Source organism: Oncorhynchus gorbuscha, linkage group LG18 (genome assembly GCF_021184085.1).
Source record: "Oncorhynchus gorbuscha isolate QuinsamMale2020 ecotype Even-year linkage group LG18, OgorEven_v1.0, whole genome shotgun sequence".
NCBI classification, from domain to species: Eukaryota; Metazoa; Chordata; class Actinopteri; order Salmoniformes; family Salmonidae; genus Oncorhynchus; species Oncorhynchus gorbuscha.
The window spans coordinates 36,035,408-36,062,113 of NC_060190.1; the positions used below are offsets into that span (position 1 = coordinate 36,035,408).

At 40.7% G+C, this 26,706-nt stretch overlaps 1 protein-coding gene across 9 annotated transcripts in view; it reads right to left on the reverse strand.

The window, feature by feature from the left end:
* LOC124003028 (plasma membrane calcium-transporting ATPase 1-like) overlaps positions 1-26,706 on the reverse strand; it is a 159,566-nt gene that overhangs the window by 87,789 nt on the left and 45,071 nt on the right. For all 9 annotated transcript variants that reach the window (XM_046310986.1, XM_046310990.1, XM_046310983.1 and 6 more), the window contains one exon: positions 21,272-21,799. In XM_046310986.1, coding sequence (XP_046166942.1) covers positions 21,272-21,467 — 196 coding nt within the window. In that variant the 5' untranslated portion in view covers positions 21,468-21,799. The remainder of the gene's footprint in view (positions 1-21,271; positions 21,800-26,706) is intronic.

Sequence of the window (26,706 nt, forward strand, 5' to 3'; positions counted from 1 at the left end):
GATGGGTGTCAAGGTGACTGAGAGATATAAGTATATATAAATATATATATATATATATAAATAAATAAATACATATATATATAAATATATATATATATATATAAATAAATAAATACATATATATATATATATATAAATAAATAAATATATATATATATATATATATATATATATGAGTGAGTGAGTGAGTGAGTTAGTGAAAATGCAAAAATGACTCGATATGAGAGTAATTAAAATAAATAAATAAATAATAATCACACTATTGTGAGGTAGGCCTTTACACTCATACCCGGGTTGAAAATGGCACTGAAAAACTCCTAAATTGGAACTTCACTTGAGCACCTCGTGCGACAAGAAGTTGCCCCCATCCCTTACGCTAATTGGGCAACTTTGCACATCTGAGTGAGGGAAATGCTGTAAATGAAGAGCACTATGTAATTTGAAAGATTAAACATGGAGGATTATAATAAATACCACTGATGTCATACAAGCAAGCCAAACACCCGTGTGTGCACGTCACATTTCCATATCATAAAACACATGTAATATACAGTGTAAACCTTTATGGCCACTAATGTTTAATGTACAGCCACAAGATGACATGGCGTCATACCCTGGGTTTTTCTGAAGAGAATGAGGTTGTTTGTCTTTTGTGATGAAAATTCACTGCGGCACAAGTACCCGAAAGCACTCATGACTCTTTCTATGGGCACCATAATGATGATCAGTTTCCCTGAATTGCATTGTGAATGACTGTAATGTCAAATTTGATAACTTAGCTAGTCATGTTGGCAATAGAACAAGCTTTAAGATGCTCACCTGACCCTGATTGCTATTTAAAAAATGGTATGTTTTGGATTGCATAAACAACAACCGTAATTGTGTGATGGCGGCGATGCAGGGCTGTGTTCCAAACAAAACAACTATAAGTGTGCTTTGCTCTACTTCCTCACAACGGAGAGCTAAAAAAAAACACACCTTATAGTTGAAGACTCTTCTTTGAATCATAAAAAGTGCATTGAAATTACTTAGGAACTGTGCACGCCACGTAGAGACACCAGTTAGCCCTCTCACTAAAACCCGTGTCATCGTTTTGTCTTATGTTGCACCTACCCCACATTTTCCAGGAATATTCTTATCATGTTACTGAATGTAGTATTTTCAGAGATCGTTCTCAACAGATACGACGAAAAATACAGCAAATGTAAAAATGCACCTCAAATCAACAGTGAAATGTTTGGATTCAATCTTGTCAGGTGAACGGTTGGGTCTCCACTTTGAGAGTAATCATTTTACCATGAATTCCAAACTGTTCCCTTTCAATTGCTACCATGGTTATGCATATGATTTTCATATTTCTTGTGTAAGAAATATTTTAATTTAGCCCTATCCATATAAGCCAATTCTCATGGGTATAAAGGGTTAACGGGTGAAATAGCAGGAATGGAAACCATCGGTGAAGCCATTTTGATAATTACACACGTAATAAAATATAATAAAAGGCACTACTGTTTATACAGAGCGAAAAAGAGTGTGCGTCTGTGAGCGACAGAGAGAGAGAGAGAGCGAGAGAGAGAGAGAGAGAGAGAGACTGAAAATCTGAATAAAAATACATCAGAATCAGATACAGTCCACCTCAAACAGGACACACCCATTATCTGGAGGAGGCCCCTTCCCATTATGCACGTTTTGTTCTCTCTTAGGCAGGGGTTCTCAAATCTTTTGAGTCTGGGGACAAATTCATAAATCAGAACACACAAGATAATGCATTACAGTGCATTTATAAAAAATAAAAAAAACATTTTTTGGGGGGGTAGAATAAATATTAAGTTGGCACATTTATAAATTGGTGAACTGTGGATACCAATATCCCTGTGTGTCTCCCAGGCCCAGGGTTAAGAAAATAAATGATAGATTAATGGTATTGTATTAGACCCCCCACATTTATTCCAGGGATCCCTTCACCAACATTTGTTTAGTCTATTGTTTTCAGTAATAAACTATTTAAAAATCTGCTCTGACAACACATAAGTCTTGTGGTTCCTGAACACATGGGCAGCAGCAGGGCACAAGCTCTCATGGAGGGAGGCCAAGTTGCCCTCTCCCTCTCCCCTTCTCTCAAACCCTGTGTCCCACTCTCTCCCTCTTCTCAATCCGCCATCCTACCTCTCAATTTCTCCCTTTGTTGCACTGTCATTTTATCTCTGTCTCCCACACTTTCTCTCCTACTCCCCTTATATATTGCATTCTCTCTCCCCATAATATTCCTCTTTTACTCAATCTTGTATCCTAATTACCACACTGTGAATGTGCTTCATTCATCTCCAGACAGCTTGATAACTACATTTCTGTTCCCCTTCCCCTGAGAATCCCCGCCTGCTCTGAAAGATGCATGAACATATGCATCACACAATCACACATCACACGCTCCACGCCTTCACACACCATCTCCACCGTCATCTTGATCACTTGTCAACAACCATTGAAAAAAGCTTGTTAACATGAAAGCACAGTAACGAGGGAAGCCTGGGCTTACAGTAAATCACAGTGGCTCCAGATCAGCAGTCTATATATGCACTGTCCGAGTAGAGAGCATACCTGGCTATACTCTAGATTTGATTTGATTGATCAGGATCCCCATTAGCCGACGCCAATGGTGACAGCTAGTCTTACTGGGGTCCGACATAACTAAAAAGACATTACAGACAAAAGACTTTAAACATACATGTCAGTACATAAACACAGCAAGAGGGTCACATGGGGGATAGGAGTTGTGCCATGAAGTGTTGCTTTATTTGTTTTTTGAAACCACATTTGCTGTTCACTTGCGCTATATAAGATGGGAGTTCCATGCACTGATGCCTCTGTGTATAATGTGTACATTTCCTTGAATTTGATCTGGACCTGGGGACTTTGAAAAGACCCATGGTGGCATGTTCTTCTTATAAAAACAAGTGATGCAGTCAGGCTTTCCTCAACTCGTAGCAAATTGAGACTGGCATGCATAGTATTAATATTAGCCCTCTGATTGCAATTAAGAGCAAGACGTGCTGCTCTGTTCTGGGCCATCTGCAGCTTAACTAGGTATTTCTTTGGAGCACTTCATCAAATGACTGGACAATAATCAAGATACAATAAAACTAGAGCCTGCAGGACTTGGAGTATGGTGTCAAAAAAAAATCAGAGCATCACTTTATAACAGACAGACCTCTCCCCATCTTCACAACTATTGAATCTATATGTTTTGACCATGACAGTTTACAATCTAAGGTAAGACCAAGTAATTGTCTCATCAACTTGTTCAACAGTTACACCATTCATTTCCAGATTCAACTGAGGTCTACAACTTAGGGAATGATTTGTACCAATGCTCTGGCCATCCATTCCAAAACAGACTGTCACTCTGTGTTTCAGTGACTTAATTAGCTGCTATTGCAGATGCATATATGGTTGAATCATCAGCATACATGGACACACATGCTTTGTTTAATGCCAGTGGCAGGTCATTGATAAAAATAGAAAAGAGGGCCTAGAGAGCTGCCCTGTTGTACACCACACTTTACGTTTGACATCAGAGAAGCTTCCATTAAAGAAACCCCTCAGATATATTAGATAGATCGCTCTGAATTCAAAATATGGAATGAGTTGAAAAGCCATAACACATAAGTTCTCAACAACAGGTTTTGGTCAAGAATATCAAAGGCTGACTGAAATCTAACAGTATTGCTCCCACAATCTTATAATTATCAATTTCTTTCAACCAATCACCAGTCATTTGTATCAGTCCAGTACATGTTGGGTGCCCTTCTCTAAAACAATACTGAAAGTCTGTTGTTAATTTGTTTACAAAGAAATAGCATTGTATTTGGTCAAACACAATTATTTCCAACAGTTTGCTAAGACCTGGCAGAAAGCTGATAAGTCTGCTGTTAAATCCAGTAAAGGCCACTTTACCATTCTTGGGTAGCGGAATAACTTTAGAATGAATATGTATGCAATACATGTGGTCCTACGGGGCTCAGTTGTTAGAGCATTGAAACTTCAGGATCAAGAGTTTGATTCCCGCGGTGGACACCCATGTGAAATCGTATGCACGCCTGAATGTATGTCACTTTAGATAAAAGCATTTGCTAAATGGCATATACAGTACATTCAGAAAGTATATTTTGTTATATTACAGCCTTATTCTAAAGAGAATACATTTTAAAATCTTAATCAATCTACACACAATACCCCATAATGACAAAGTGAAAAACGCTTTACATTTGTTTTTGCAAATGTATAAAAAAATAAAAACAGAAATACCTTATTCACACAAGTATTCAGACCCTTTTATATGAGACTCGAAATTGAGCTCAGGTGTATCCTGTTTCCATTGATCATCCTTTAAATGTGTCTACAACTTGGAGTCCACTTGTGGTAAATTCAATTGATTGGAAAGGCATACACACCTTTCATTATAAGGTCGATACAGTTGACAGTGCATGTCAGAGCAAAAACAATGCAAAAAGCCATGAGGTCAAAGGAATTGTCCATAACAGTCCAAGACATAATTGTGCTGAGGCACAGATCTGGGGAAGGGTACCAACAATTTCTGCAGCATTGAAGGTCCCAAAGAACAGAGTGGCCTCAATCATTCTTAAATGGAAAAAGGTTTTAGAGAAGGACAACCATCTCTACAGCACTCCAACAATCAGGCCTTTATGATAGTGGCCAGACGGAAGACGCATGACAGCCCACTTGGCACCTGAAGGACTCAGACCATGAGAAACCTAGATTGAACTCTTTGGCTGAATGCCAAGCGTCACATGGTGGTGGCAGCATCTTGCTGTGGGAATGTTTTTCAGCTGCAGGGACTGGGAGACTATCTAGGATGAAGTGAAAGATGAACGCAGCAAAGTACAGAGAAATCCTGCTCCAGAGAGCTCAGGACCTCAGACTAGGGTGAAAATTCACATTCCAACTGGACAACGACCCTAAGCACACAGCCAAGACAATGCCGGAGTGGCTTGAGTGATCCAGCCAGAGCCTGGACTTGAACCCGATCAAACATCTCTGGAGAGACCAGAAAATAGCTGTACAGCGACGCTCTCCATATAACCTGAGGGAGCTTGATAGGATCTGCAGAGAAGAATGGGAGAAAAACCACAAACACAGGTGTGCCAAGCTTGTAGCGTCATACCCAAGAAGACTTGAGGCTGTAATCGCTGCCAAAAGGTTCTTCAACAAAATACAGAGTAAAGGGTCTGATACTTATGTAAATGTTGTACATTTGCAAACATGTCTGAAAACCTTTGTCATTATGGGGTACTGTGTGTAGATAGTTTTTTTTCTCTCATCAATTTCATCCATTTTAGAACAAAGCAGTAATGTAACAAAAAGTGTAGTCTGTCAGTTTTTTTTCTCTCATCAATTTCATCCATTTTAGAACAAAGCAGTAATGTAGCAAAAAGTGTAGTCTGTCTGTTTTTTTTTCTCTCATCAATTTCATCCATTTTAGAACAAAGCAGTAATGTAACAAAAAGTGTAGTCTGTCTGTTTTTTTTCTCTCATCAATTTCATCCATTTTAGAACAAAGCAGTAATGTAACAAAAAGTGTTGTCTGTCTGTCTGTCTGTCTGTCTGTCTGTCTGTCTGTCTGTCTGTCTGTCTGTCTGTCTGTCTGTCTGTCTGTCTGTCTGTCTGTCTGTCTGTCTGTCTGTCTGTCTGTCTGTCTGTCTGTCTGTCTGTCTGTCTGTCTGTCTGTCTGTCTGTCTGTCTGTCTGTCTGTCTGGTTTCAGGAAACTAGGCATATGTAGCACGTCACTACTTCACAGGAGCAGCATTTGAACGTAAACAAATGTTTTATCAAAATGCGTTTTTTGGAACATGTAAACTTTCATGTGCCTTAATAATGTAACTCATATTCCACCCATGAACACAAATAAAATGGTTAAATTACGAGCCTAGTTTGTTTAGCCACGGAAACTTCCCGCTAGCCATGATTGGTCGAGATAGTGGATGGGCTGGACATGCCAAGAGATGAGTTTGGATTCGTCTGGCATGTAGCATGCTCCATAACGTGAGCTGTTCAGTATGTGTTGACAGTCCGTTCTACTGCGCAGTTTTTGAAAAATAAAACATTAGCCACTACAAACGTTTTGCTACTTTACTCAACATTGATGCACTGAAATTAGCAGTTAGAAAAAGAGATGGGTTACTTTCTGCACACACCACAGTCAGTGTGAACCAGAGTGACTGGACACAAACAAGATGTAGCTGCAAACAAAGCAGAGTTAACTTCTTCAATATAGGGGGCGCTCTTATAATTTTTGGATAAAAAAACGTTCCGTTTTAAACAAGATATTTTGTCATGAAAAGATGCTCGACTATGCATATAATTGACAGCTTTGGAAAGAAAACTGACGTTTCCAAAACTGCAAAGATATTATCTGTGAGTGCCACAGAACTGATGCTACAGGCGAAACCAAGATGAAACAGGAAATGCCCCAGATTTTGAAGGCGCTGTGTTCCAATGTCTCCCTATATGGCTGTGAATGCGCAAGGAATGAGCCTACACTTTGTCGTTTCCCCAAGGTGTCTGCAGCATTGTGACGTATTTGTAGGCATATCATTGGAAGATTGACCATAAGAGACTACATTTACTAGGTGCTCACTTGGTGTCCTCCGTTGCAATTATTGCGTAATCTCCAGCTGCATTCATTTCTCCATTTGCGTTAAGAGGAGAAACCAAACTGCCACGAATGACTTATAATCGAATAGATGTGAAAAACACCTTGAGGATTGATTCTAAACAACGTTTGCCATGTTTGTCAATATTATGGAGTTAATTTGGAAAAAAGTTTGGCGTTGTATTGACTGAATTTTCAGTTTTTTTTCTTAGCCAAACGTGATGAACAAAACGGAGCGATTTCTCCTACACAAATAATATTTTTGGAAAAAATGAACATTTGCTATCTAACTGAGAGTCTCATTGAAAACATCCGAAGTTCTTCAAAAGGTAAATTATTTTATTTGAATGCTTTCTTGTTTTTGTGAAAATGTTGCCTGCTGAATGCTAGGCTTAATGCTATGCTAGCTATCAATACTCTTACACAAATGCTTGTGTATGGTTGAAAAGCATATTTTGAAAATCTGAGATGAGTGTTAACAAAAGGCTAAGCTTGTGAGCCAATATATTAATTTCATTTGCGATTTTCATGAATAGTTAACGTTGCGTTATGCTAATGAGCTATGATTACACTCCCGGATACGGGATTGCTCGACGCAAGAAGTTAAATGGTTCCAGTCTGCCGTGATGCGTTCATCCATGTACATGGGTAAGAGTCTAGCTCCATTTTCAGAAATATATACACGTTTCAAATTTAGCCAGAAAGTCATTTTTATTACAAGTTAAAGCGTCCTGTTAGTTAGCTAGCAAATGTTACGTTTATGATCTGTGTGGTAATATTATTTAAAATCAGAAAACCATTTGCATACTAGTTAGAGAGACTAATGTTAGCGAGCTCCATGACTGCACTTCGACCGGATTATTACATGACCCATGAAATTAGCCAGGTGTGTCTAGGGGAGATTATGGCAATCTATTGTATTTCATGAACATGTGTCTAGACAATAGTGACCCATCCACCTATCTAGATGTGGCTGGGGGGTGTTTATAGCATTTCTTTCACATGACCCATTAATTTAGTGTCAGTGTGTCAGTTAAGCATCATCTAATAAGGATGAAATACTTATATTATATGCGAGTAACCACTTCAACGTACCATTTACACCTTCTCTACATTGTGCATGTGACAAATACATTTAGATATTTTATTTGATATAGCGTGTGTTTACCACGTGAATCCTTAAAGAGATGGGTTGGGCTTAAGAGGATGTGAACAACGCTGAACGGTGTAGACAAAGAGCTCTCAAGTAGGTGTACCAAAACATTCAAGGGCCATTTTCTCAAAAGTGGGAATACAAGTTTATCAACTTTCAAAGCAGAATTACCCTCATTGTTCCTCAACTGCAGTGCATGATAGACCATTTTCTAGCTGAGTCTCTACTTTTCTACAATGTAAATAAACACTATTACATTTTTTTCTACATAAGACTGAATCGAGACAAAATCAGGGGCATTAACATGCTGCTATAACAGTGGTGCAGTGGTCTAAGGCACTGCATCTCAGTGCAAGAGATGTCAGTCACTACAGACCCTTGTTCTATCCCGGGCTGTATCACAACTGGCCGTGATCGGGAGTCCCATAGGGCGGCACATAATTGGCCAAGCGTTGTCCGGGTTAGGAGAGGGTTTGGCCGTCATTGGAAAGTAAAAATTTGTTCTTAGCTGACTTGCCTAGTTAAATAAATAACAACCTCCACTCTTCTGGGAAGGCTTTCCACCAGATGTTGGAACATTGCTGTGGGGACTTGCTTCTATTCAGCCACAAGAGCATTATTGAGGTCGGGTAATGTTTGGAGATTAGGCCTGGCGTGCAGTCGCCCTTCCAAATCATCCAAAAAGGTGTTCGATGGGGTTGAAGTCAGGGCTCTGTGCAGGCCAGTCAAAGTTCTTAATCACCGATATTGACAAACCATTTATGTATAGACCTTGCTTTATGCACAGTAGCACTGTCATGCTGAAATAGGAAAGGTCCTTCCAACTTTGAGGCAACAGTTTGGGGAAGAGCAGAATCGTCTAGAATGTCATTGTATGCTGTACTGACAAGATCTCTTCACTGGAACTAAGGGGCTTAGCCCAAACCATGAAAAACACCCCCACACCATTATTCATCCTCCATCAAACTTTACAGTTGGCACTATGCAATGGGGAAGGCAGCGTTCTCCTGGCATCCGCCAAACCGAGATTCGTCCTTCGGACTGCCAGATGGTGAAGCGTGATTAATCACTACAGAAAACGCATTTCCACTGCTCCAGAGTCCAATGGCGGCAGACTTTGCAGCACTCCAGCCAACATTTAGCATTGTGATCTTAGGTTTGTGTGCTGCTGCTTGGCCATGGAAACCCATTTCATGAAGCTCCCAACAAACTGTTATTGTGATGACGATGCTTCCAGAAACCGTTTGGAACTCAGTAGTGAGTGTTGCAACCGAGGACAGATTACCTTTACGGGCTGTGTGCTTCAGCACTCGGTGGTCCTGTTCTGTGAGATTTAGTGGCCTACAACTTTGACGAACTGACTTGTAGGGAAGGTGGCATCCTATGACGAGCTCTTCAGTAAGGCCATTCTACTGCCAATGGCTGTCTATGGAGAATACATGGCTGTGTGCTCTATTTTAATACACCTGTCAGCAACGGGTGTGGCTGAAATAGCTGAATTCACCAATTTGAAGAGATATTCACATACATTTGTTTGTTTGTTACATACGGTACCAGTCAAAAGTTGACACCTACTCATTAAAGGGTTTTTCTTTATTTTACTATTTTTCTACATTGTAGAATAATAGTTAAGACATCAAAACTATGAATGAACACATATGGAATCAAGTAGTAACAAAAAGTGTTAAACTATCAAGACATCAAAACTATGAATGAACACATATGGAATCAAGTAGTAACAAAAAGTGTTAAACTATCAATCAATCAATCTATCTCTATCTCTATCTCTATCTCTATCTCTATCTCTATCTCTATCTCTATCTCTATCTCTATCTCTATCTCTATCTCTATCTCTATCTCTATCTCTATCTCTATCTCTATCTCTATCTCTATCTCTATCTCTATCTCTATATATATATAAGTAGCCACCCTTTGCCTTGATGACAGGTTTGCACACTCTTGGCATTCTCTAAACCAGCTTCACCTGGAACGCTTTTCCAACAGTCTTGAAGCAGTTCCCACATATGCTGAGCACTGGTCGGCTGCTTTTCCTTCACTCTGCGGTCCAACTCATCCCAAACCATCTCAATTGGGTTGAGTTTGGGTGATTGTGGAGGTCAGGTCATCTAATTGAGCACTCCATCCCTCTCCTTGTTCAATTAGCCCTTACACATCCTGGAGGTGTGTTGGGTCATTGTCCTGTTGAAAAACAAATTATAGTCCCACTAAGCGTTTCTTTTTGCTTTTTTGAGCTGTTCATGCCATAATATGGACTTGATGTTTTACTAATTAGGTCCATCTTCTGTATACCACCAGTACTTTGGCTCAAATACAATCAGAAGGAAAGAAATTCCACAAATGAACTTTTAACCAGGCATACCTGTTAATTGAAATGCAGTCCAGGTGACTACCTCATGAAGCTGTTTGTGAGAAGCTGTCATCAAGGCAAAAGGGTGGCTACTTTGAAGAAGTTTGTTTAACACTTTTTTGATTACATGTGTGGTATTTCATAGTTGTGATGTCTTCTATTATTCTACAATGTAGAACATTGTAAAATAAAGAGAAATTAGTAGGTGTGTTCAAACTTGACTAGTACTGTATACACACACACACACACACAAAAGTAATGTCCCTGTGTAGAGCATAGTAACCTGTACTTTTACTTCAGACTGAGTGTGTACAATGTCCCAATAGAGAACATAGTAACTGGTCTGATCTTATTGGTTGAGAATGATGCAAATGTGTGGCTTATTAAAAAGCTCACATCAAGGGGGACGGCGTGGAGTAACAATTAAAAGCTGGCACCTTATGGCGAGGGTGTACGTTGAGGGGTGTAGTCACGACTCACTGAACTTTACATATCCTTTGGGGGCAAAGGATTAAACCATTTATATTTTTAACAAACAACATTTTTCAAGCTTACCACTACCTCAAACTGTTGAATGGCAGGGACAAGAACGCAGCCCACAGGCAGAGGTAAGGGAGGAGAGTGGGAGATGGGGGATGAAGAGAGAGAGGGGAGATATAGGGTGAAAAGAGGTAGATATGGAGAGAGAGGTTTAGGGATGATGAGGAGTCAGAGGGTGAATGAGAAGATATAGGGGAAGAGGGAGAAAGAGGGAGAGACAAGAGGTACAGTATACTAGTTGGTTGGCAGGGAAGAGGCCTGCATGTCTTTTAACTTCTGGTGCACCTTCAACAGACATCCATCCCTAGGTTGTGTGTGTACTGTATGTGTTTTCATGTATGTGAGAACAAGCGAAATTGCTGTGACTATCCTGGTCACGCACCCATAGTTCCCAGTAAGAGTGGAGATGCACAATTTCTCACATCACTCATTTCTAAAAGCATCTATGACATAATGACATCTGCATTGTCCACTACAATGCATATCTGCTGGTTGACCCAGCAACAAAGCTGGTAGTCATAGAGCCCAGTCCAACCAATCAAATCAAAGCTATCACAGGGCACACACTGGTTTGTACTATACTACACTGTATTTCCCCAGACTATGACCTTGAAAGAGATAACAATGCTTTAATTCACTAACGACGTTGGAACATTAGCCTACTTCTGAATTGGTCTTTTTTGAAGAAGAAGAATACGTTTTTTTGTTTTTCCAACCAAACCAAGATGGCTGGATGTCTGCCTCAGAGCGATAATGCCCAGATTGTCCATCATGTGGTCAGTCCATTCCACATGAATTTAGAGTAGCCTAGAGACCAGATATATTTACACGGAAACAAGAATAAAACACCCATCTCTCTCTCCCCCTCATTCCCTCCTAACTTCTCAATTCAAGAAGCATTATTAGCATTACAAGAAAGGGGATGCCAAACCAAATTATGACAAAAGCATCTACCTGCTCTCTCTCTTTCCCTCTAAATTTGTTTTTATTCTTTAAATAACTTATGAAAGAGACTGGTGTGTTTTTTATTATCTAATCATGGAATGGGGTTGTTCAATGACAGATTTTAAACAAATACATGTCTATCACTTGGTTTAATTTCAGAGACAAAATAATCATGTTTTTTTTAACCAAATGCTATACATCAGCCTCATTCTCAGATAAATAAGTAATACTGCTAGGTCTAAAATCCAACTGGGATTGAGATAATACTGAGTTATTATACCGGAAGGTCTTTCAACTTGGAGTTCACCGGGTTTTACAAAACCTTTTCCAGTGCAGACAGTTTAGATATGGGACGATAGCTATCCAACCGTGACGGATCTCCACCCTTATGTAAGGGATGATGTAGGCTGCTTTCCAGACTTTTGGAATCATATTACTGGCCAATGAAATATTGAATTTATGTGTGAGAGGGTCAGTAATGATCTCTGCACCAGTTTCTTTTTTAAATTTATTTTTAAGTTCAATTAGTCCGGGCTGACCGCTATCTTAATATCAAAAGATTTGAGTGCCTTTACAACTTCTGAAAGCGCAATCTCGGTCAAATGAAATAGATGAACCGTAGGTCGGCTTGCGACAGTTTCATGCACAGCCTCATTCGAGATGTTAGGATGGAGTTCATTAAATTAAATAAATGCTCAGCCTTAGAAAATTGCTCATTAAACATGTCAATCAGTTTATTCAGTCATGTCCATTGAATCTGAGGTCAACTTCAGCGGAAGACCAGAGGAGTTAGTGTTTGCATTTATGGACTTAATGGTTTTCAATAATTTCGTCAGGTTACTGAAGGTTGCCTTGATAGATTCGTAATAGAAGCTACATTTGCATTTCCCTATTAACAAAGTGCACTTATTTCTCAGTGCCCTGAATAATTGCCATTCAGCCTGGGAGTTGTCCTTTCTGGCTTTGGCTCATTGTGTATTTCATTTATCAAATCAAATCAGATAATCAGATAATTCCCCGTACTTTTTAAGAGGGGCGTTTGAGGTTGATCACAGATTGTAGAAAACATGGAATGAAAATAGGAGAACCATTCTTCGATGTCAGTAATGTACGCAATCCTATCCCAGTTGCAGGCGGAAAATTTGTACAGGAAAGCCTGCTCACAGAATTGCTTAAAATGATGTTTGACTATGAACCGAGGGGGCACTTTAGGGATTTTAGTGTCTAATGCAAGCAACTTTACAATGATCACTTAAATCATTAGCTATGGAAAATATTAACAGCCTGGTACTTATGCAGATTGTTAGTTAGAATAACAACAGTAAGTGTGGACTTGGAGATGTATTTTGGGTTGGGTCTTGTGACTGCATTTATCAGTTGAGTAAAATTGAGTGATTCAGTGATTCAGTCCTCTTATAACCTCAAGAGTTTGGAGAGTCCCAGTCTTAGTTTAAAATCGCCCATGAGCACCATTTTAATGTTTTCCCCAACCCCGCAGTAGTTCAGCCAGATAATCCAGGGATTATACCTTTTCAGATGGAGGAATATAACATCCTATTAAGTCTAACTTCACAGCATTTGATAACGGCAGTTCCGATGCTAAAAACGTTGGTTAGATAAAGACCTTTAGTTCAATAACCACATGTATGTCTTTAATATACTCCGTCGCTTAACCATTATAACCAGCCAAGCCTGTAATAAAACACCTTGATTTGCTGCTTCCTCAAATCCCTCTACACTTAGAACACTTAAAAGATGCATGATGCAGAAATCACTCCGCCATTTCCTGGTTGCTAAAATACTAATAGTTCGACTAATTTCAGTTTATGTGGCAAATCAAGCAAGTATAGTGTAGAAAATTATTGTTCCAGCTAAACCACTGTGAAAGAAATTCTCCATAACCCAAAATATTGTATTTTCAGCTGTTTGAAGCTGGTGTACAAAACTGAAAGTACAAAGACAAAAACTAAACGGGAAGCATAGAAATAACACATAAAACATATACCACTTCCTACACTTGCTTTCAATGAGAATGACAGATCTATAACTCCCATTTCTATGTGAATGAGTCACCCAAAAGTTTACATATTGCAGCTTTAAAATAATAGAAACTAAAGTAATCTGATACATCAAACCGTTTTAAACCAGACCAAATCTTGTCGATAAGAAAGTTTAAAAAGCATGTCGCAGTAGGAATCAAATGGTAACACAGTCAGACCTCTCTGAAAGATAAAACCTGCTGTACTGTCAGTCAAAGTAGGGTTTGGCAGCTTTTCTGGGGTAAGGAGATAGTTATCAAAAGCAGAGACAGGCAGCTATAACCCAGATATGCAGCTATTAAAACCTTAAGTGCCCTAAAAATTTTCAGCTGTAGCCTACAAGTCAGAAACCAAGTGTGTGCCCTAGCGTTGGTGACTTAGCTGCAGCCCCAGCACGTTCAACAGCTGCTGGAGGAGTGCGCTGACACGGAATTCACCCGGTGTGTGAATCTGGTCAATTCACCCAGTCGCTTCAGTGTCCCGCACAGTGAGGCAGCAGCGGGACCTGTAGAACAGCAAATCACCGGTGCCGAGTCTCCCTGGCGGGCGTATCCTGGGCTAGCAAACCCAGCGCATCTAGATGTTCTGTCACAGGGCAGATACTGCCCTCCGGCTTCCACCACCCAGCACAGCAAGGCAGGAGAGGACACAGGTAGATTGGCAGAACACAGCTGAAGAATCTGACTGTCAAAGAGTATCCAAGGCTAGTCAGCCCAGCGCATCTAGACAGTCAGTCACAGCACAGATATGTCCTCACAGCTTTCAGGGAAGGCACCACCCCGGCACGGTCTCTTCGTGTAGAGACAGCAGACGTCACTATGTGGTTTCCTTGCGTTTTTAACACTTGGATTACTTTGTTGCGTTCAGTGTTGTTCAATGACAACTCTCGCAGCCTATAACAGTATTGCAAACAATACGATCAACGGAACTGCCCTGCCACCATCTTGGTACATTAGTATTGAAGGGAAGTAAATTTACAGAGCATTCAGAAAGTATTCAGACCCCTTAACTATTTACACATTTTGTTACGTTACAGCCTTATTCTGAAATTGATTAAACAAAGAAAAAAATCCTCAATCTACACACAATAGCCCATAATGACAAACCAATAACAGCTTTTTAGAAATTTGTGAAAATGTATTAAAGATAATTTACTTGAATATTCAGACTCTTTGATATGAGACTCGAAATGTTGGTCCTGTGCATCAATTGATCATATTTGATATGTTTCCACAACTTGATTGGACCTGTGGTAAATTAAATTGATTGGACATGATTTGGAAAGGTACACACATCTATATAAAAGGTCCCACAGTTGACAGTGCATGTCAGAGCAAAACCCTAGCCATGAGGTCGAAATAATTGTCCGTAGAGCTCCGAGATAGGATTGTGTTGAGGCACAGATCTGGGGAAGGGCACCCAAAATTGTCTGCAGCATTGAAGGTCTCTACAAACACAGTGGCCTCCATCATTCTAAACTGGAAGAAGTTTGGAACCACTGACTGTTCCTAGAGCTGGCCGCCCGGCCAAACTGAGCAATAGGCGGAGAAGGGCCTTGGTCAGGGAGGTGACCAAGACTTCGATGGTCACTCTGACAGAGCTCCAGAGTTTCTCTGTGATGGTAGAACCTCTCAGAAGGACAACCATTTCTGCAGCACTCCAACAATCATGCCTTTATCGTATAGTGACCAGACAGAAGCCACTCTACCATTAAGTAAAAGGCACATGACAGCACACTTGGAGTGTCCCAAAAGGCACATAAGACTCTCAGACCATGAGAAACAAGATGGAACTCTATGGCCTGAATGGCAAGCGTCACATCTGGAGGAAACCTGGCACTATCCGTACGGTGAAGCATGGTGTCAGCATCATGCGTGGGGATGTTTTTCAGCAGCAGGGACTAGGGACACTAGTCAGGATCGAGGGAAAGATGAACGGAGCAAAGTACAGAGAGATCCTTGATGAAAACCTTCAGAACATTCAGGACCTCAGATTGGAGCAAAGGTTCACCTTCCTACAGGACAATGACCATAAGCACACAGCCAAGACAACGCAGGAGTGGCTTTGGGACAAGTCACCGATTGTCCTTGAGTGGTCCAGCCAGAGCCCGGACTTGAACCTGGAAAGACCTGAAATAGCTGTGCAGCCATGCTCCACATCCAACCTGACAGCGCTTCAGAGGATCTGCAGAGAAGAATGGGAGAAACTCCCCAAATACAGGTGTGCCAAGCTATATATACACATTTGAAGTCGGATGTTTACATTCACATTAGCCAAATATATTTAAACTCAGTTTCACAAATCCTGACATTTAATCCTAGTAAAAATTCCCTGTTTTAGGTCAGTTAGGATCACCACTTTATATTAATGCGAAATGTCAGAATAATAGTAGCGAGATAAATCTAATTTCATTTTTTATTTCATTACCAGTGGGTCAGAAGTTAACACGCACTCAATTAGTATTTGGGAGCATTGACTTTAAAGTTGTTTAACTTGGGTCAAACGTTTCGGGTAGCCTTCCCCAAGCTTCCAACAATAAGTTGGGTGAATTTTGGCCCATTCCTCCTGGCAGAGCTGGTGTAACTGAGTCAGGTTTGTAGGCCTCCTTGCTCACACACACGTTTTCAGTTCTGCCCACAGATTTTCTATAGGATTGAGGTCAGGGCTTTGTGATGGCCACTCCAATACCTTGACTTTGTTGTCCTTAAGCCATTTTGCCACAACTTTGGAAGTATGCTTGGGGTCATTGTCCGTTTGGAAGACCCATTCGCGACCAAGCTTTAACTTCCTGACTGATGTCTTGAGATGTTGCTTCAATATATCCACGTAATTTTCCAGCCTCATGATGCCATCTATTTTGTGAAATGCATCAGTGCGTCCTGCAGCAACACACAACATCTGCCACCCCTGTGCTTCACCGCTGGGATGGTGTTCTTCGGCTTGCAAGCCTCCCCATTTTTCCTCCAAACATAACATTGGTCTTTATGGCCAAACATTTATTTTGTTTCATCAGACCAGAGGACATTTCTCCAAAAAGTAGTGGCATCTTCCTTGCTGAGCGGCCTTTCGGGTTATGTAGATATTGGACTCATTTTACTGTGGATATAGATCATTTTGTACCCGTTTCCTCCAGCATCTTCACAAGTACCGTTGTTCTGGGATTGATTTGCACTTTTCGCACCAAAGTATGTTCATCTCTAGGAGACAGAATTAGTCTCATTTCTGAGCGGTTTTATGGCTGCGTGGTCCCATGGTGTTTATACTTGCGTACTATTGTTTTTACAGATGAACGTGGTACCTTCAGGCATTTGGAAATTGCTCCCAAGGAAGAACCAGACTTGTGGAGATCTACAATTATTTCTATTGATTTTCCCCTGATGTCAAGCAAAGAGGCACTGAGTTTGAAGGTAGGCCTTGAAATACATCCACAGGTACACCTCTAATTGACTCAAATGATGTCAATTAGCCTATCAGAAGCTTCTAAAGCCATGAGATCATTTTCTGGAGTTTTCCAAGCTGTTTAAAGGCATAGTCAACTTCATATACATAAACTTCTGACCCACTGGAATTGTGATAAAGTGAATTATAAGTTAAATAATCTGTCTGTAAACAATTGTTGGAAAAATTACTTGTGTCATGCACTAAGTAGATGTCCTAAACGACTTGCCAAAACTATAGTTTGTTAACGAGTAATTTGTGGAGTGTGAAAAATAGTTAATGACTACAACCTAAGTGTATGTAAACTTCCGACTTCAACTGCATGTGTGTGTGTGTGTGTGTGTGTGTGTGTGTGTATATATAAAAATTAATGACATTTACACACACAAAGATTTATAAAAACCTGTTTTTGCTTTGTCGTTATGGAGTATTGTGTGTAGATTGATGAGGGAAGAAACGATTGAATCAATTTTAGAATAATGTGGAAAAAGTCAAGGGGTCTGAATACTTTCCGAAAGCACTGTATATGTTTCACATCTCTGGAAGGTGGCTAAAACATGCTTCCCCTCAATATGAGATCTGTATGGAAAACATTTACATTAGACATTTTAGTAATTTAGCAGATGCTATTATCCAGAGTGACTTACACTAAGTGCATTCATCTTAAGATAGCTAGGTGAGACAACCACATACTGTATCACAATGAAATATACAGGATACGAACATTCCATTCCAGCTTAACAATGGATATATAGGTTTTTGCAACAACAACAAAAACTACCTTTTAATCCACATCTAGAATCTATGAATAAAACATCTAAGTACAGTAATATTTTGGACAAACACTAAGGTAATCATAAGCAATCATTTCTGCTGAAAAAACACACGTGAAAAATTGGTGGATATAGCACTTTGGAAATAAACTCATTTATTTATAACATCAGAGACCAAGAATGTCAAACTAAGCCTGGTCTAATCGCCATAATATATTCTAAGTGAATCTCACAAGTGCACTCAAAAATACAGGGGTGACCCCATTCCAGTCTTCATCACTCTTAACGGCAGTCTCGTGTAACACTGTAATCCTGCGCCTTTCCTGCCATGGCGCTAGCAGCATAACTGAGCTGATGTGTCATACAACCCCACCCACCGAACAGGGAAATCCTGGGCCAATAAGGCTGGGCCGTTAGCTGCAGGCACAGCGATGAATCACTGCTCTGCCCGTGTCATATATGCCTACATGCCACGCCATTCTAACCGCCTCCACAAGAGAGCTTGGGCGTGTTTACACACATCTAACTAGGCGTATATCCTAAGTAATAATGTCTTGTTGTTTCTTTACCTTGCTGGACTGTAAGTTTCTCCCCATTGCCTAAAATAGTGATGTGTCATGTTCTAATTCTGTGTAAGCCTTGCCTACGTAAGTTGTTATGGAGTCCCCCGTGCTCCATACCCTGGCCCCCCGTGTTCGATACCCTGGTCCCCTGTGCTCGATACCCTGGTTGGATAACTTGAGCAGATCCAGTCTCAAACCTAGGTTGGACAGCAAAATCAGCAGGAGCAGAAGCATTGCATTGTATTTTCAAAAAAACAGCGTCTCTGGAGCAAACAACACTACACTGAACACAACATAGCAGAGAAGAGCAAATCCCATGAAACTGTACTTATGGCAATGCTGAGTGTGTCCAAGAGTGTGTGTGCGTTTGTATGCACTTTTGTTTGTGTACACGGCCATGCATGTGTCTGTGTGTGTACGGGCACGTGTGTGTGTGTGTGTGTGTGTGTGTGTGTGTGTGTGTGTGTGTGTGTGTGTGTGTGTGTGTGTGTGTGTGTGTGTGTGTGTGTGTGTGTGTGTGTGTGGAGAAAAGGGGAAAGTGCCTCTCCTCCCTGTGTAGTAGTTCAGGTGAGTGTTAATGGAGGTGGTAAAGTGTTGTTAAGGTGGAGGTTAATGCTCATCTTTCTCTCCTCTCCCGCCTCCACTGATGCACCACAGAGTAATGAACCATAGAGATAAAACGACTGGATCCATCTCTAGGAAATGAACAACCACATTTATCCTGGATCAGGTGATGCACTTAGTGCTACTGCATCAGTATTCACATGTTCCCAAAATGGCACCCTATCCCCTATACAGTGCAATGCTTTTGACCAGAGCCATATAGGTCCTGGTCAAATGTGGCGTACTACAGTATATAGGGAATAGGGTGGCATTTGGGATAAAAAAAACATTGTAGTTGGTAGATAACTAGCCAGCCATATCAACTAAGGAAGTGTTCTGCTAGCTACAGTACTGTGTACGGAAGCGGTACAGACGGATAAAGATATACATTCGTTACATACACTGGGCTGTGGCGAGATGAGAGTGACGTCATTGTCAGAGAAGCCCCCCGATGGATAGAACACTTACTCACACAGCCAAGGGACTGAAGTAGAACTGTATCGGCGAGGCAAAACGAATCCTAGACAGGTCATTTGAGCCGAGCGGCCCCTTCTTGTCTTGTGAAAGGAAGAAAGTGAATCCACGCACTAAATAGCGGCATTATGACAACAGTGATATGAGATGCCAGGCTTCAGATGCCCATTTGCTTACAAAACAACGAGCAGAAAACCCATCTTGTTTTCTACTGAAATTAACCAGCCTTTCGTTATGTGTTTGAGTGGCTCCCCCCCTCCATCCACCCGTCAGTCCACTGAAAACATAATTATGTTTCCTTCATTAAAAATAGTCATTTATTGTGCAGAGAACAGCGCTACAGCTGTCCCTTGATTACTAAATGGAATAGAGCAATGATCTATGAAGTCATTAGGGCTACAGTGTGGAACTAATTCCAACCCTGGAATGAACCGCAGAACCAAGGAGGGGCGCGAGCGAGCGAGAGAGAGAGCGAGAGAGCAAGAGAGAGAGAGCGAGTGAGCGAGAAAGTAGCAGTGGCCATTTTCTACTCTCAACCCATAGTTGATCAGCTGTCAGATATCATGTGATTAATCTACTCTGAGTGATTCCAATCGTGTATGTACGTGTGTGCACGTGCGTAAATGTTCTGCTGATAAATCAGAGCGCAAGTTGTTGGTGGCGAAAGATTATCTCCTTGTTTCTAAAACCAGCCCGGGGATGGTTTGAGGGCCTGGTTAGCAAACGGTGTCGAACTCATTAGCAGTAGGCCCATAGCCACACCTGCGCTAATGGATAGCATGTGCAGGAGGGAGCAGTTAAAGGAATACTTCACTAGCTAAAGGCTTGCTGGGGACTGGGGAGTGGCTGTACAGTGAAATAGATACTGTATTGGGTTAAATGGTTAGCATTAGCAGGTCATTGAACTTGCACAGTCCATACTGGACCTATATTATACATATATTATGTACTTCAGCCTGTATTTTCAAAACTTTGGGTAGGAAACAGCAACGATACAAATGTCCTACACACAGCATCACTTAACCTCCACAATTAACCCTTCACTCTCTGCTGCTCAAATGGATTTAAAAATCAGTCATGTCAGAGCAGTTTAGCCCTGGGACTCAACCAGCAGCCTAACTCTGGCCATGGGCCCTATTCATGGGTTACCTGTTTCCTCACAATATTGTTTTGAATGTTTGAGTGAATTTTTTGGGGTCATTGTCATTTAAGAGGACATTTTTATTTCTACAATGTATTCTTTCTACAAGGTCACCTGATTTTAGCTAGCTAACTTGAGGCATTGCTAGCAATTGTTGACGAACTTTGCTAGCTAATGACAACATTGCCATCTGTCGAAAGTACATTTGACGACATGATAATGCTGGCAAAGTTGTTTCCAACTATACATTTGACTACTTTCTCAATGTCGTCGTATTTTCAGGCACTATTGTGTAATTTAGACGAAACCATATTTAGCCTCTGTCCAGAATGACTGGGCGCTTATCATCCCTTCAGGGCACCACTACTGTGGTGAGTAGAAGTTCATAACAATGGCATGACATTACCAACAATGGCATGACGTAACAATGGCATGATGCGACCGAGTGACAGAGGTGCAACATATGAATAAGGGTCAGATACATGATGACGTCATTATAACATTCAGTAGGGCTAATGGGGTGATACAGTAATGTGTGAGTGTGTGTGTGTAATGTCCCTTACCCTCGATGGGCGATGTCTTGAGCCTGCGGCAGACCCCCTGCACGTCTCCGTAGGAGTCGGCTATCTTGGTGACGGCCTCTCCACTCCTCAGCTCCATCAGCTCTCGGAGGTCCATCACCGTGATGCCAAAGTCCCCCTCCTGGTTGCCATCGGCAACAGAGTTCCCGGGAGGGTGGTCCGCCGTGTTGTTGGCCATTTTGTCGTTGTTGGATTGTTTTCCTCTTTACTCGCCTACTGTCTCTCTAATATCACTGTGCGTGACAATTGTAAACTAAGAACTGGCTCGTAGTGCCGAAATAGTTCAATAGTACAACAAGGAAGTCCAAGTCACCTAAGGGCTTCAACAGCTAAGTCCTTACTTTGTGCAGACAGGAAATGTGGGTATTGTAGTAGTATTGAGTGGTGGTCTCTCTGCCAGGTGTGGGAGATGAACATCAGTGGACGAGCGTCTGGACCCGGAAGTGCATAGTATCTACCAAGGAAACAGTGGAGTCATGTTCCGTTGGCCACTTCTTCTGTTCCACAAAACTGCAGGAGAAAGAGACAAGAAAAAAAAAAGGTTTTAAAACATTGAAAAAGTCTAAATGAATATGAACCACATGAATAGCTTGGTATTGAGGATTTCTAGTAAATACTACAAGATCACCACCACATATCCAGGAAAAAAGAAAACCCTTAAATTATTGTAGGAACAGTATGGCAGTGGTTCCCCAAACTGTGGGGCGGGCGGGGGGGGGGGGGGGGGGCATTTGTAATTTAAGGAACTCAGCCCGGTTTGAAACATACTCTTGAAAGTTACAATTGTAGAACGCGCAAGGTGCATTTACGAAATTGGGTATGGCATCGTCAGTTCCTCGTCGGGTTAGTTATTGTAGACCTAAGAGAGCGATGTATAACTACTCAGAAAGTGTCCAGATCAACCAGCCCATGTCAGCTAACGTTTTTATATCAAGTTTTTGTTGTTGCCCATTGTCATTTTTTTGGGTCACGCAAATACTACACGCATACACATTCGACACTGCAAAATGTACAGAATTGCAAGAAAATTGCAAGAGTGGAGGAACTGAGATCAGATAAGAAAATGCCAAAACGCTAAAGAGATTCTCAAAAGCAGAGAGCATGTGATTATCTGAATGGGAAAGACAGCCATGCTTTGCATCGAGGTTGAACAATTCCTAAGGACAGGCCAGACAGTGGGAAACATATTTAGGATAATCCGACTCACTTGACACACACAGACCCTTTGTTTGTATAAGATTAGCCGTCTCGCAGTAGATCCAACTGCTTGTCCCAAAACGACTGCTTTTCACATAGAATCCTAATTCCCCTATATGGAGGCAGAGGATAAAGATGCCATGGGAATCACCATAGTGACCTGGTTCTATGACACCAGTGCTATAGAGTAGTTATCAGTGGTGTGTAGCTGTAGAGAGGAGCAATAATAGATTGTTAATATCTCCCATACAATACAAAGTCTAATACAGCAGTCTTTAATGCAGCGCTGTGTTGAAACTGACTGGAAGGAAAAGGACATTATGCTAATGTGAGATAACACTCTGGACCACTCCTTTGAGCCAGTGTTTGTGTGTGTGTGTGTGTGTGTCACTCCTCTGGGCTCTCCATGACATACTAAACACCCCAAATGGAGGTCTGCCTTTGATGTGTGCTTATGTGATAAGAACTGATGTGCTGGAGTGTGACTCTCCGGATTTCCATTCTCTGTCTCACAGGTCAGAAATACACTCATGCACACGCTCATCCACACCAGGGTTTCCGTTCGCCGGCAACAGCCGACTTTTGGCCGATAAAAATGATGAAAAGCCGATTAATAAAAATTGTCGGGCTGCCTCTCATACACACCCCGATTGCCTTATTTACATGCACCTGATGCTGAGGAGGGAGAGCGAGAGACGAGCCTTGGCCTAGGTTACTGTTGATTGCGAAGATGGAGGCCATTTTCATTGAAGTAAAATGAAAGTTAGAGGGGGAAAAGTATGCCGATAGTGAAAGGGTGGGGAGGTTATTTATAATAATTTGTATTATTATTATTATTATTATAGGCCTATTTATTAATCTAAACCAGTTGTTTAATATGCAAAAAAAGTGTTTTGTTTCATTCGGTTTTCTCAATACGATCTGCCTTTTTAATTGTGTGCTCCGTATTTAGTTTACGACAGGTCAAGGAGACCTGCCTATTGCTGTCATTTGTTGGATACGGTAAGCACTAGACTTTGTTGGTAATTGCTGCAATATAGCCTGTTCAAAACATTTGTGAATGTTTAAACCAGTTCACAAGTGTTTTATTTCATTCTGTTGGGCCATTTTCTTTGGCCAAATTAAGTTCCAACTGTAATATTGTGTTTGCCAAAATATAATATCCTGCTCTTATTTTGCCTATAAACAATGGCTTGACTTACTTTTGAAATTACCCAAACAAAGTTTAGAAACTTTTGTGAAGGTGTGGTGTTGTGTGGCAGTGCGCACCAACTGACTCTGAAAGTTGAACTTGAGGTGAGGAAGAATGTTTTAGGCCTGCCAGAGTGAATCCTATAAATTAACAATATAATAATGCTCATCATTAATTATGATAGAAAATTAACGAATTTGTCTCCTTGTGTACGCCTATATCATAGCAGACGCAGTAGCCCATCTGAAAGGCATGTCAGTGCAGCATTCTACCAGCTCTAGGTCTAACCTTTATCTTCATTTATATATATTCTTTAAATATTAATATCGTATAGTGAATGCCTAAGCCTATAGGCATATGCATGCAACGCCCTGGTGCGTTTAGTGCTCAAATCAGCTGAATAATTATTGTTTTAGGAAAGTAAAAACCAATAATGCAAATGGGCAAGAAAGTTTTGCATAGGCTACGCACCGAAAACACAAGGAATAGTGTTTTAGAAATGTGTAATTAAGGTTGTTCTTAAGGACACGTAAATGTGGCTCATTTGGCCAACATCGCTCGTTTATTGATGGTGCTGGCTGCTTAGGTGGACGCCCTAATGGGTTACGCACCCCAATACATATGGATGACCGGGTCATTTTCTCAAAATGTCAGATAAATGTAAATAATCCCAGTCACTTGGCAAATTTTCCTAACAAAAACCCTCACACACACACACACACACACACACACACACACACACACACACACACACACACACACACACACACACACACACACACACACACACACACACACACACACACACACACAATTAGCCTAGGAGCGGTTATTTTATATATGGGAAAGTGGTGTGAGGTGGTTTGCTTGTGAGAACCTGCAGGAAGGCATGAACCTAGATTGGGTTAATATGCTCTTCTTTATACTCTGACATCTTACCTGGAATTTGATAGAAATATAAAACAAAGAGTACCTCACTGATTTAACCTCAGGCCTTTCACTGAAGCAGTTAGACAAAACAACCACCATGGCCATGTACTGCTCCTCAATGGAAGTTTCCACACACTTAGGTTGGAGTCATTGAAAAAGAAAACGTATTTTTCAACCACTCCACAAAATCCTTGTTAGGAAATTATAGTTTTGGCAAGTCAGTTAGGACATCGAATTTTTCCAACAATTGTTTTCAGATTATTTCACTGTATCACAATTCCAGTGGGTCAGAAGTTTACATGCACTAAGTTGACTGTGCCTTTAAATGCTTGGAGAATTCCAGAAATGTCATGGCTTTAGAAGCTTCTGATAGGCTAATTGACATCATTTGAGTCAATTGGAGGTGTACCTGTGGCTGTATTTCAAGGCCAACCTTCAAACTCAGTGCCTCGTTGCTTGGCATCATGGGAAAAATCTAAAGAAATAAGCCAAGATCGCAGAAAAACATTGTAGACCTCCACAAGTCTGGTTCATCCTTGGGAGCAATTTCCAAAACACCTGAAGGTACCACGTTCATCAGTACAAACAACAGTATGCAAGTATAAACACAATGGGACCACACAGCCCTCATACCGCTCAGGAAGGAGACACGTTCGGTCTCCTAGAGATGAACGTATTTCGGTGTGAAAGGTGCAAATCGATCCCAGAACAGCAGCAAAAGGACCTTGTGAAGATGCTGGAGGAAACCGGTACAAAAGTATCTATTTCCATAGTAGAGGTCAACCGATTATGATTTTTCAACGCCGATACCGATTATTGGAGGACCCAAAAAAGCTGATACCGATTAAAATCGGATTATTTTTATTTATATTATTAATTTATATATAATAATGACAATTACACCAATACCGAATGAACACTTAATATAACACATCAATTTAGTCTCAAATAAATAATGAAACGTGTTCAATTTGGTTTAAATAATGCAAAAACAAAGTGTTGGAGAAGAGTAAAAGTGCAATATGTGCCATGTAAAAAAGCTAACGTTTAAGTTCCTTGCTCAGAACATATGAAAGCTGGTGGTTCCTTTTAACATGAGTCTTCAATATTCCCAGGTAAGACGTTTTAGGTTGTAGTTATTACAGGACTATTTCTCTCTATACCATTTGTATTTCATATACTTTTGACTATTGGATGTTCTAACAGGTACTTTATTATTGCCAGCCTAATCTCGGGAGTTGATAGGCTTGAAGTCATAAACAGCGCAATGCTTGAAGCACAGCGAAGAGCTGCTGGCAAATGCATGAAAGTGCTATTTGAATGAATGCTTACGAGCCTGCTGCTGCCTACCACCGCTCAGGTCAGACTGCTCTATCAAATCATAGACTTAATTATAATATAATAACAAACAGAAATACGAGCCTTAGGTCAATAATATGGTCAAATCCGGAAACTATCATCTCGAAAACAAAACGTTTATTCTTTCAGTGAAATACGAAACCGTTCCGTATTTTATCTAATGGGTGGCATCCCTAAGTCTAAATATCGCTGTTACATTGCACAACCTTCAATGTCATAATTATGTACAATTCTGGAAAATTAATTACGGTCTTTGTTAGGAATAAATGGTCTTCACACAGTTCGCAACGAGCCAGGCGGCCCAAACTGCTGCATATACCATGACTCTGCTTGCACAGAACGCAAAAGAAGTGAGAAAATGTCCCTAGTTAAAAGAAATTCATGTTAGCAGGCAATATTAACTAAATATGCAGATTTAAAAATATATACTTGTGTATTGATTTTAAGAAAGGCATTGATGTAACGACAGTGCTTTTTTCGTGAATGCGCTTGTTAAAATCACCCGTTTGGCAAAGTAGGCTGTGATTCAATGATAAATTAACAGGCACCACATCGATTATATGCAACACAGGACAAGCTAGATAAACTAGCAATATCAACCATGTGTAGTTAACTAGTGATTATGTTAAGATTGATTGTTTTTATAAGATAAGTTTAGTTTAATGTTAGGTAGCACCTTACCTTGAGTGCAAAGTAATCGGCCATAACTGGTGTCCAAAAATGCTGATTACCGATTGTT